Here is a 12,429-nt window from a genome sequence, read left to right as displayed (position 1 = left end):
TCCACAGCTCTTCAAGAAAACATAGGACAGAAGTGCATGCACAACTCTGATTAAGACTGGCAGATACACTCAGGAGAAAGTTTAGCAAAGTTCAGAAAAAGAAAGAAAAAAAAAAAAGACTTAGAGGAAGCATATGAAAAAACACTCCTACAAAAGAAACCTTCAAAACAACATTTTAGTCCCCATATGATTAAGTGACAAATCTACTGAAAATGGAGTATGGGCCAACAGGATGAATTAAGAAGTTAGTTGATAAATAAAGCAAATGAAAGCAGTCTTCAAGGTATAAGAAGGCACATGAAAAAAAGAAAAAGCAAGAAATCATGCCAGTGCTCAGTTAAGGAAGCATGCAGTACTCCTTCACTCTGCACTTACATCTTTTCTGAAAACAAAAAGAACACCCCACACATTTAGATAAGTCATAGTAACTCTTTCAAGGACACAGAAAGGAACAAGAGAATAGCTGCAGATAGTGTAATAATGTGTCCACAGATAGAAAATTCTTAGTACATCTTCTGCTCCTGCTCCATTCCTTATCTCAGTGTTCATAATGACAAATAGAAAGCACAAGTCGGCACAGATAACTCCAAACGTAAATGCACATATGCAAATGCCAGCCTGATGGAGAAAAGGCTTCCCAGGCACAAAATACAACAGGGGCTTCCCACCAGCCCTGCTGGCCTTTGGTGGTACAAGAAGCCCTGAGAACCTGGGTGCTAGGACACTGTACATCGTAAAGTCTGTTCAGCACACAGCAAACGCAGCCCAGCAGGGACCTTGGTCCAACTGGTAACTCTATGTCTGGAAACCTCACCTGGCATGAGAAGTCAGACAGAAAGATGCTGCTAACACAGAAAACCCTACAGTGAAAGATTTTGGAAAATGAAAAAAAAAACAAAACCCAAACCTACTTCCAATTCTTTATGGGAAAAAAGCTCTTCTGAAATGTGAAAGGATGGAAATACCTGCTGAACTGTCTGTGGGTTTTCACTTCCACCCCTCCAGCCCAAAGCCTGTCACAAAAGCCCTGGGGCTGAGCAGCCCTTCTTTTCTGAAGTAAGCGGGTCTGGGTAGGACATGGCTGGTCCCTCAGCACCCCTGCTTCCCTGACACACTGCAGAAAGCTCTCCCCAGCCCCTGCCTCTGGTGCAGACAGCCCTGGACAAGCCCCGCAGTACCATTTGATCAGAAAAAGCAAAGCAAGCTTCTCTGAGGTCTTCCAAATCTTTTTATGCTATGATTTATTTTTACACTTCCACTGAAGCTTCCAACAGAATTGAAAGCCTGAAAGGAAAAATAAAACTTCTTCATTTAGAGACTTAACTCTGAAAATTGCCACAAGTTCTACCTGTTTCACCAACATGACAGAAAAAACACACTTTTGACAGAGTCTGTGCCTCATTGAATAAACATGTACAGCATTTCAGACATTAGCCCAGATAAAACACAAGCACTCCCCCCACCACCACGAAGCTGCAAAGACGACGAATGAATATTGCTTGAAAGGAGGAGCAGGGAAAGTGCAAGCTTTGCAAGCTGCAAGCTCCAGAACTGGAGAATTAACTGGAAACATCTAATCAGGGATGCAGAACCCTGTAACATTATGATTTATTTAACACAGTCAAACAATGGCCAGAGGCAATGAATCATAAAGGAGATGACAAAGCTCCAGGAGATTTCCGTCATCTAGTTTAACCTGCACATTGATCAGAGTTTACCCCCATATTAATCACTTGAGATCGTAATCTAACACACTCTTAAACACCTCTCCTGATTATGCTTCACTTACCCCCTTGTCCTTATGCAGGTCACTCCGTTGCTAATTGCACTTCTAGTTAGGAGAAAAAGTGTCTACTGTCTAATTTAATTTTGTCTTTTTTAGTTTCAAGCCGTTGCTCCTTGTTATGCTGTCTCAAGCACTGTAAATAATCCCTCCCCCTCCTCCATATTATTACCTCTCAAATATTTATAGACTGTTATATCCACCCTTAGTCTCCTTTTCTACAAGCCATACATCATTTTTGTCACCCTTCCCTCTATACTTTCAGATTTATCTATGTCCTTTTATAATGAGATGCTCAACATTCCTTTGCAGTGTTCCCAAGTATGACAAAATCAAAGCAGTGGAGGCAGAAACACCCCTCTTGCCTCACAAGCTATGCCTTTTTAAACAACTCCAAGCAAAACACATGTCATTTCAGCAGGAACTGAAACACCATTGCCACCACGCTGTGAAGAGCTTTGTTCATCACATAGTTCTATCAGTCAGAAATTAAAAAAGCCTATTAGGGCAAAGTTTTATCCTAAACCAAGGAAAGATTGTTCAAAGTGAAACACTCCCTGAATATTTACTTAGTCCAGATTGAAATAGATTTAGCAACTGAGAAAACAGGCAGAAGACCATCTCCAGCAACTGCTTCCCCAAACAAAGTCTAACTCGTGCTGTGGAAATAACGCAAGAGAGGTAAGACAGTTCATAGACTCTTACAAGAGACATATGCAAACATGATTCTTTTTCTGTCATCTTAACTCCAACTAACTAGAAAAAGATAGATGAATATGGACGGGAAGGTATTAGTTATTCACAGGTGAAGGATGCAAAACTTTTTTTTTTGCCAGCTGTTACAATCCAGTAAAGGCACATCATATTCAACTATGGCCTTTTCTTTTGAACAGAGCTTTGTTAGCTGTGAGATAAGCTGGGGAAAAGCACCAGGAAGCAATGGATGGGGCTGATTCTCTCTCAGTATCAAAGGAGAGTTGGCAGGACCTGGAAGCAGACAGCACCTAAAACTTGTGAGGTAGCAATGGGCACAGCAGAAGAAACTCAGTGTTAAAAAGTAATGAGGAGACAAAGACAGAGCAAAGATAGAGCAGGATGATGGACCAGTAACCACTGCAGACCCACCAAGACCTCTCAGGACATGCAGCCATTGTGTTAGCCCTGGCACAGGCAGGCAAAGCAGCTAACGCCTCCTTCTCCTTACTGCTCAGCCCTCCTGAGGTTGCTGCCACCTGATTTAGCAATCCTCTCCACCACCTGTCAACCCCCATGATGCTAATTTTCTGTTGAAATCTACCATAGATTTAGTCATCAAGTGTTTCCAGGTCAATAGAGTCAGGATTTCTTTCCCAGGCTTGCAAATGCTGATCAGTATTGAGGCTGGCTGAATTTCAAATTTCAATACGTTGACTTAATGTCAATACAAAAAAGGAGGCATTTCATAGATTCACAGTAAAGTTTAGTTTGGAAAGGACTTCTGGAGGCCAGCTGGCCCAAACTCTGCTCAAAGCAGGGCCAGCTTCACAGTTGGATCATGCTGCTCAGGCACCATCCAGCTGAGTTTTGAGTCTCCCCAAGGATGAGGCTCCACAACCTCACCTGTTATAGTGCTTAAGCACGGTCATGATGTAATGTCCATGGTAGCTTCCTCATGTTGCCCATCAGTTGACTAAATTGAGACTTTTTTGACAAAACCAAAATTCTGACAGCATATGACACTATACTGTAAAGACTAAAAGCACTTTCTTTCAAAATTTCTCATGTTTTTTTAAAACGAGGCCATGGTATCTTCCAATTATAACTTTTTTCTTTACCTATGCAGCTCAACATCTGCAAGGTCATGGCATCAATTTTTGAAATCACAATACAGTGTCATTGAAAAGGTCATGCAAAAGATGACATCAAAAAAGCAAAGGAGGAGTAAAGAAGGCAATGTAGGGTTTTCATCTAGGCACCTAAGGCACTGCAAGTTCAAAGGGATCTTAGCAACATCATTCATTAGGCATAGTATTACTGCTGACCCCACTACAGTTCATATTTACGAGCAGATAAAAACTCATCTGTTCCACAAAGAGTTTCAAAGTGAAGGCAGCACCTACTTAAAGAAATGTAAAAAGAACACTATTTTGTTTCCATCATACATAATAAATGTAGCAAAGGGAAATAACAAGTGCAAGCTTATTACTCACAGTTGCTGACAACGATATGTTTGTCAACCAGTGATATTACAAAGGCACCTAAACCATTATTAATTGTCATTGCAAAGCCAACAGGAAACTAAGTGCAGGAGCAGGAGCTGGCATTTAGCATCATACGGTAATCCTGTCTATATTGGACATTTCTAAATTGGGCCAACATGAGCACAGAGCAGCAGAAAGAAGGGGTGATTTCCAGCACCTTCCAGTCATCAGGTGCAGCCACCCCATCCCATTCTCCAAATGTCAAATATGACCCTTAGTCTGTCACTAGGACCAGATCAAATGGAGGAAATGTGAAATGCACTGTCTCCTTCCTTCAGTGTGAGCAGTTCTCACTTGAACGTGTTTCATTATCACGCTTCTCCCGCCCCCCTGGTGATTTCTAAAATGGTAGAGGTACCAAACTAACATGAAATGGGGAAGAATCCTGGTTTTAAAAACTGAGTTATGTCTGAAAGGCATATCTTAAATGCCTCACCACAATCTTTTCCTGAGTTTTGCACACTAGTTAACCTAACAAGATGTACTCACCCTATGGAAGACAGGACAATTATTTTAGATGCACTGGAATCACGACTTTTTGCTGCTCTGTACAATTAAATGGTCTTTGCTCTCAGCAACCTGCAACTTTTTAAGGGAAAATGCACGGAAACGCAAAGTCTGTTTTCAAGAGGTTCTGCTAATGCCCTGCGACCACAGTCTGCTCCCTTCCAACTACCCTGCAAATTCCATTTGCTTTTCAGTGGGGAAGGTATGCTTCATCCAGAGTCGGGAAGATATCCTCCATCCAAAGTAAATACGGTTTCCAAGCTTGAGATGGTAAATGCACAAACGCCTACACTATGACCATGATAATTCATTTTTCCCCTTTTCAAAAATAGCATGTCATGAAGGGATCTGAAAAATTGTCTCTGGTCTCTCCAGGTGTCATAATATTTCTGATCTGCCGATAAAATGGATACAGCGAGGCAAGACTCTCTCTCTGGTGCTATGTCTGATTTGTGTGACTCCTTCACACATTACTCCTCTGATGGCAAACAACATTCTGCTTGATGGGAGTCCAAAAGAAAAACTGCTCTTGTGAAGCCAAAAACTTACAGGAGGAACAGAATTACCACTGTCAAAACCATCTCTTGCCCAGTCTAATGCATGTCGTACAGGGCATGCTGCACTCCCAGGACCCATCCGTTCCCCTGGGGCTTGCAGGGAGCTGCTGACTTCCCCTGCCACGAAAGGTTTCACTCTCTCTGCCTGCCTTAATGATTACTGTAAATCCTTGCAAAATCAGCATCTCAGCCTATCAAACTGAGACACTGTGACACTTGCTCTGACAAGGTCTCTCATTTTGCTTTGCAGCTGAGGGTACCAGTGAAATGATAAAACAACAATGCAAGAATCCTTCACGTACGTGGTCCTGAAACAACCTGACACATAAAACAGAAACTTCACATCACATCACACCTGCCAGTTTCTTACCTAACAAAAGATCCATATATGCTAAAAAAAGAAAGCATCAGAATATTTAAGCAATATTGCTCACTGAAAAATCAGACTTTCCAGGATGAAGCCTGTACTCCAGACATCTGACAAAGCCACCCTACAGGTCTGGCTGAATGCAGAGCAGCTTCTGCAGCCTCAGAGCCAGCACGCAGTCACTGGTGTCATTAAATCCATACCCACGAGTACTTATGCTGCTTACAACAGATCAACCTACCAAAATTATTTGGGACAGAACTTTACGCAGTGCATTCACTTTCAAATTAAACATTAATTTCTGTTGCCACTTAGGTGCCTAAAAACAAAATTATGAATCCAATTTCCTATTCATTCCCAGATTCTTCCATCTCTGGTGAACAAAGCTGACCCTGCCTTGACTCTTGGCTGGAATCACATCTTCACTCTGGAGATGAAGCTGTGTATTCTCAATGTTGTCACTCACACACAGTTATTTAGTAAAATGCTCAAGAAACAGTGTATTTGAATTGCTCACAGAGAAAAATCCACTGTAAGAAAGATGACTGCAAACCATTTACAACTGCTTTAACTTTCAAACAATTCAAATTACTTTAAAATTAGGCATTTTTGTGTTTTCAAGACTTTATTCAAGCATGTGAATTGCCTTAAGCTTGTTTAATGAATGTTTTTCATTAAAAGACCATAACTTAATTCAATTAATAAGAAATCACTGAAGTGGGATTAATAAATTAAATACCTCCACTGACATTTTAAAACATTAAAATCAAAGCTTATGCAAATTTTGTTGACAGTATGACAATTTCATTTTTCGGGTTTTCTGTATAAGCAAGGGTTTTCTTTTCTCCTGAGTTACACACAATCTCTACACATTACTGAATATACTACTTTAATCTTTAGCCAGCTTTTTCCGTGTCTATAGACAAAGCATGCAGTAATCCAAATGTGAAAGGAGAAATTGCGTCAATTCAAAGGTGACACTAACATGACTGCAATAATGAAAACAAAAAAGCTAATAAAAAGCTATTTATTGTTTTATCAACCAGTTCTTCTAAAAGCTTCCCAAAGAAATTCCTCCACATCAGTCTGAAACTGCCTGTCTGGAATGGATGCAACAAATCCATCTGACAAGGCTTTAAATGGCCTGCAAAACTGAGTGATGTCGTTTAACAGACACACATATATGCACTGTCCTTTTATTAGTTAATGCAAAGCACTGTCCAGTTCAGAAGCATCTGTTTAACTGAGAAGTATATCCACCTGTATTAATGACATCAGCACAGATTATTAAAAACCAATTAAATTTCCTTTTCCTTTCCTCTATGCTTGTTTTCTTTTTTCTGTATAGATAACAGAAGTCAGTTACATCAGTTTCATTTGTAAACATATTTAATTGCTGTATCTGTTTGGCATAAGCAATGAATAGGAAAAAGAATTTTGCCCAGAATCTTTACTTCAGCACCTTTATGTTCTGGTTGTGCTTAGCCATGATTTTACTGAATCTGCAGACAAATATTATTTGGTTTTGGGTTTAAGGGGTTTTGTTTGTTTTACAAGGGTTAAAGGCAATACAGTAACATATAGTAGAGTGGAAGGACTGCGTCAGTCTTTCATAGCTGATCACACCTGGCCACACAGAACAGATATACCATCACATCAAAACACGCAAAGTGGGCAGCTCTCTGCTGCTGCGTCAATGACATTACCAACATACTTGGCTCCCATACAATGCTGAAAACTCCAGTTTTGAAGAAGACACACAGCCAGCCAACATGCAGTTTCCAGGACTGTGGCAGGAGCACATAGTCTGGGAGAAAGGAGAAAAGCTCCTCATAAATCTCTACTTGCAGGTACACACCCTATTGAATTCAATTACAGCGCCAGCCTGTACCAAACTAATTTTGATTTTCAAGTAAAAATAATCAATTAAAATATGAAAGACTGATCCTGGGTTCTTCCCTTTTGCTAACCATACCAACAGTGCAACACTGTTCTTGGAGAGGGGACTCTCCATAACACCGCTGCTGCAGAGGTGGGAAGAGGTGCAACAGCAGGCAGGCATAAGCAATGTCAGCCCTCGCTCCCAGCAGGGAGCATCACTCTCCTAGTACTTTACCTGACGGTGTGCTAGCTCCCGTCATGACTGTACTCGTCGAGTGTGCAGGGCTGCTGCCTTCCAACAGGAGACAAGAATTGCCGCCACTACTCTTCTTAACAAACGTCTCGGGGGCGCTGGGCAGGGGCACGGGGCGGCTGATTCCCAGTTCCTCTTCCTGAGCTTGCTGCCTTCTCAGTGCAACCTGGGAACAAGAAGACAGACGTAGGACATGCTCTCTGGCTTGAGAACAATTTACAATTCCAACAATGAAAGACTCAAACTCAAGGCTGTTTCTTCCTCTTGGTACTCTCTACAGTGTTGATGTCACGATCCAGGCAGTGGGTAGAGGAGGATATAAATGAAGTTATAAAGCTTTTTAAAACCAACCCCTTTTTTTGTCCAAAAATATATGAACAAACCTGTGAAATGCTGGTGACACATACATCTTCCTCCAATGAGGCCACATGAAGATGTACTAAAGCTGACTACACTCACCTGACACAGTTGCTCTTGGGCAAAGCATACTACTCTCCTCTCTGTTGATACACAGATGCTGGGGATAAGAAATTCACCTACTTTCAGGGTTCTGCTGTGCCTCTTCATCAGTATAAAGCAGCTCCTAGGGAGGGCTTACACCTGCCATCTGTTGCTCTGTCCAAGCCTTCTGGGCTCCCTTGCTAGCTCTTTGCTGGAAATCTAGCCTTTCAAGGAAATTTCAGCGCACTGTACAGACAGAGCCATCATGGAAGAAGCATGGCAGATGTGGGGAGCCATCCTGTGAGTATCTCAGCCAGCGCCACATGCATTGCAGGTAGCTGGCCAGGCCTGGAGCAGCAGGAGCTCCCAATTTCTTTCCCAACACTGACTAGGTTCCAAAGCCTAGCCAGCACTGGCCAAGCTTGCACACACTTTGCAGTCTGGACATGGGTGCAAACAAACCATATTCATTGCTTACTGAAGATACAGAGGACCCCTTCTGCCTCATCTGAACTGGCAGATCAATTTTGCACAGCTGTCCACCCGTGCCAAGTTGTGATACATGTCCAGGCAGTATACACAACACTGGGGGCCTTACAGCTACCTGCCCTGCAACTTGCCAGGTTTGCATCTGTATCTGAACCCTGGAAATTTGTCTCAGACAGATTACAGACTGGGATCATGAGTTTTTCTTACTGGAAATTCTCCTAGGTAACTTGGACAATGCTTCCCTTCATTTCTATGTTCAACAGCAACATTTTTCTAATACAGATGCCTAATTCCATTAGAGAAATTAATAATAGCTCTTGCAACAGACATCCCAAACAGGGGGTGTGACATTGACTTCACAAGCCAATAACCTTGACCTGTAACATTCCACCAGCACCAAAGGGCTTACCGCAGAAATATATCAAAAGGGGGAATGTATAACTCCTACACAGATAACGTTTAGTTAGGGAAGCTTTCAAAGCTACTTTCCAATATTAGGTGGGGAAAACTCCCAGGAGGGCCACTGCCAGGACCTGCTAGCAGGGGGCATTCAGCGCCTGACAGAAGCTGCTGGGTAGCAGATCAACCTGTGCAGAAGGGCACACTTCCATGGGGAACATCCCACTGTATGCTCCCTCCCCCGAGGCAGGCAGCAAAGGGATCCCCGTTTATTATTCCATGGGTCACACCGGGCTGAGAAAGTGCATGTAACCTGTGCATAATAACAATTTCTGGACTGCCATGCCACCGACAAGGAGGAATTATTTAAATGAACAAAAGCTCCCTGTGAGTTCAGAGTACATTTAGGATACCTGCACTGAATAATTAAATAAAAAAGTGGGGAAGGATTTAATCCAGGGCTGCTAAGGTTTTTAAAATCTGTCAGTAGGACACTTGTTTTACACAGGATCACAAAGCTTTTAGCACACTGGGTCGGTGGGTCTGACATCACTGCCTTTACTCACACCAGTAGTCCTAACGCCTTCTAATTGTCTGCACGAACGAGAATGTGCAACCCCACTCACAGAGCTCAAGCACGCTAGCAGCCATTACGCTCCCAGGACTCCTCTCCATGAAGTTTTCAAGATAAAGATCACAAGGTTATTTACATTACGTAAGGATACAGCGGTCATTTACACCGCCAAAGAGTTGCGACTTCAGCGGGACTGCTTAACGAAAAACGTTCTTCCTACACAGAACTGATGTAGTTTGGTTTCTTAGCGAATACTACTGAGACCTCGTTTAGATTTCAGATGACCCAGCTACACAGCTATTTACAGAGCCGCTCTATGCAAAATCAGAACAACGCCGTTAAAAAAAAGTCTTTTTAGGAACGCACTCAAGCCACCTCTGGCTATAAACATTCTTGCTAACCAATTAGTTGGCTGGCTTAATCCTTATCTAGTTAAAAACAAGTTGAAAACCGGCAATTTGACCTTAACTAGGAGTCTTCCTCTCTGAAGGTTTTAAAGCAGACCCGCGCTGCCGGCCCGGTTCGGCTTGGCGCAGGTGGCGGGGGGGGAGGCGTCCAGCCGCGCTCGGCGGTGCCCAGCGGCCACACGCCCGCCGCCGGCTGCCGCCGCTGCCCGCTCACCGGGGCGGACACACCACACGCCTGCCGGGCACCCCCTACTCTTATAAAAAAAACCAAACTAACAGAAGATAGCGGAAAGCCTCATTAATTTAGGGGGACGGCGGTGTAGCTGCGGCCCGGGTCGAGGCTCCCCCGCGGCCGCGCTGTCTCAGCGCACCGCACCGCGCCGAGCTCCTGCGGGCACCAAACCTCTCCGGGCGCGGAGCAACGGCCCCACCGCCGGCAGCCCGCCGGGCTGGCAGCCCACCCGGCCCCGGGCGGACTCCGCCGAGGCGGCGGCGGGGGAAGATCCGCCCCGCGGGGCTCACCTGCGCTGCCATCACCCGCTGCCGCTCGGCGATCAGGCAGCACTTCTTGCACTGGCAGTCCCGCCACATGCAGAAGCGCTTGTGCCCCTTCAGCGGCGAGGAGTAGCCGTGGTTGCGGCAGCGGGCACACTTGGGCAGACGCGACGGCTTCTTCCCCGCCGTGGCGGCGACCCCGTCCGCTGGGGCGGCCGCCATGAAGCCCGACGCCTTCCCGAAGCCGCCCGCCTTGTCCCCCGGCCCCGCGGCGTCCGGGGGCTTGCTGAAGGATGTGGAGTCACTGGGCATCGCGACGGGCTGCGAGGGTCAGCCGGGCGAGGAGTCGGCGCGGCTCTGACCCGTCCCGTCCCGCCACCCCGCGCGTTTTGGCAGGCGGTGGCAGCCCGGCGTGGCCCCTCCCGCCACGGGACCCCCGCCCACCGCGCCCCGGCCGGTCCGGAGGGCCGCGGAGCCCTCTTCCCCCCTGCGGAGCAGACGGCGCGGGTGGGGGAGCGGCCACCCCTCCCTCCCCGCTCCTCCCTCCCGCCCCGGCCGGCCTGCGGCGTCCCCCCGACCAGGCGGCCGGCCGTCGGGTGGGCGGCGGGGCGGCTCCAGGCCCCCGGCGGCGGGCCGGAGGTGCCCCCGGGGCTGGGCTCAGCCGCAGGCCTCGCACGGCAGCGCGCCCCTCGCCCCTCGTCGGAGGCAGCTCCGCCGCCGCACTGCCGCCGCCCCGCCCTCCCTCCCTGCCAAGCCAGGCCGCGTCCAGGACGGTGGCGGTAGCCGGGGAGGCCATTTTTAAGCCCTGTGTTCCCCTGGGTTGGGCAGGCCGGGTTTGGTTAGGCCACCGACATGGCCTGGCCCAGGGAGGGGTGTGAACCCCAAATAAAACACCCAAGTTGCCGCAGCTCAGCAGCTGTCCTTGGTGAGACTCTTGGCTCGGTGCTGGTCTACATCTCCTCTTCACAGGTTACCTCACACTCGTATTCCTAAATGGGTATAAACACACTTTGATCACTGTCTGTGTGGGCCGGTGATCCCAACAAATGCTGTCAGTCAGTGAGGCCGTGGTGACAACTCGGTAACCAGCACCTCCAGAGCAGGTGTGGGTGGCTAGAGCAGCTATACTCTGCAGAGGAAGACAGGGGAAGAGGCTTTTTCTTTTCTTTTTTACATAGGCTCCCCTTCCAACTTGGCACTATGTGATTTATAGACCCATGCAGCTCTACAGATATTATTTACAGTATTAATATTTCCTCTGTTACACCTTTAAATCTTTCCGGGCTCAACTTTAGATGATGCTATCTTCATGCTGAAATGAAACTATTAAATTACATCTCAATCTAAGATGAATGACAACTGTCAAATGAGTGACTCAACAGAGATGAAGCAGAAAGCGCCTGAGATTATGTGAGGCTGATTTATAAAGATTGCATAAAGATTTCTATAACCCCAGCTTCATGACTCAGCATATCAGACGGTAATAAGTTACAGTAGGTAGAAATTTATTTCTGCTAGAAGAAGCTAAGGAAAGCTTCTCCCTCTTCGAGATCAGCTATCTCCCAGCTAATTCTGCTCAGGCTGAGCCTCCCTGCTGGAAACAATCAGTGCCTATCACAGCCTGAAGAAAGCCCCAGATCCTTGATGCTTGATGCTTTGCATTAGCTTTCAATAAATTACATTTAAAGAACATTTTTCCTTCGTGGTACAACATTGGAGACATTTATGATGCTGTCCATCCTCCAGAGAGACTACATTAAAACATTCGTGTTAAGCCCCCATCTTGAGCAGTCAGATGGTCCTCAAGTGAGGCAGCAGCAGAAGCGGGGTGGGCTTGGCACGGGGGTATGACAGTCTTTCAACTCGCAGAAAGAGAAACTTTTCCCTTGCATCGCTTTGCATCCGCATTTCTGATGTCGGTAACTGCACATTTTCCTGCAAAAGAGGAGATTAATACAATGCTTAGTGGAACAAAAATGTGATTTGTCTGTGCACCTAATGGTGCTAATCACTCATATTTAAGGAGGTGAACAATG

At 45.8% G+C, this 12,429-nt stretch overlaps 1 protein-coding gene across 1 annotated transcript in view; it reads right to left on the bottom strand.

Annotated features, from left to right (window-relative positions):
• The window catches only part of DMRT1 (doublesex and mab-3 related transcription factor 1), a 60,873-nt gene extending 50,168 nt beyond the window's left edge, over positions 1–10,705 (bottom strand). The window contains exons 1-2 of the mRNA XM_074812428.1: positions 10,421–10,705; positions 7,571–7,754 (exon numbers count right to left, since the gene is read on the bottom strand). Coding sequence (XP_074668529.1) covers positions 7,571–7,754; positions 10,421–10,705 — 469 coding nt within the window. The remainder of the gene's footprint in view (positions 1–7,570; positions 7,755–10,420) is intronic.
• Positions 10,706–12,429: the final 1,724 nt, after the last annotated feature.

This window comes from Strix aluco, chromosome Z (assembly GCF_031877795.1).
Source record: "Strix aluco isolate bStrAlu1 chromosome Z, bStrAlu1.hap1, whole genome shotgun sequence".
Lineage (NCBI taxonomy): Eukaryota > Metazoa > Chordata > Aves > Strigiformes > Strigidae > Strix > Strix aluco.
Note: the sequence above shows the minus strand (reverse complement) of the source record. Positions and strands in the feature narration are given on the sequence as shown.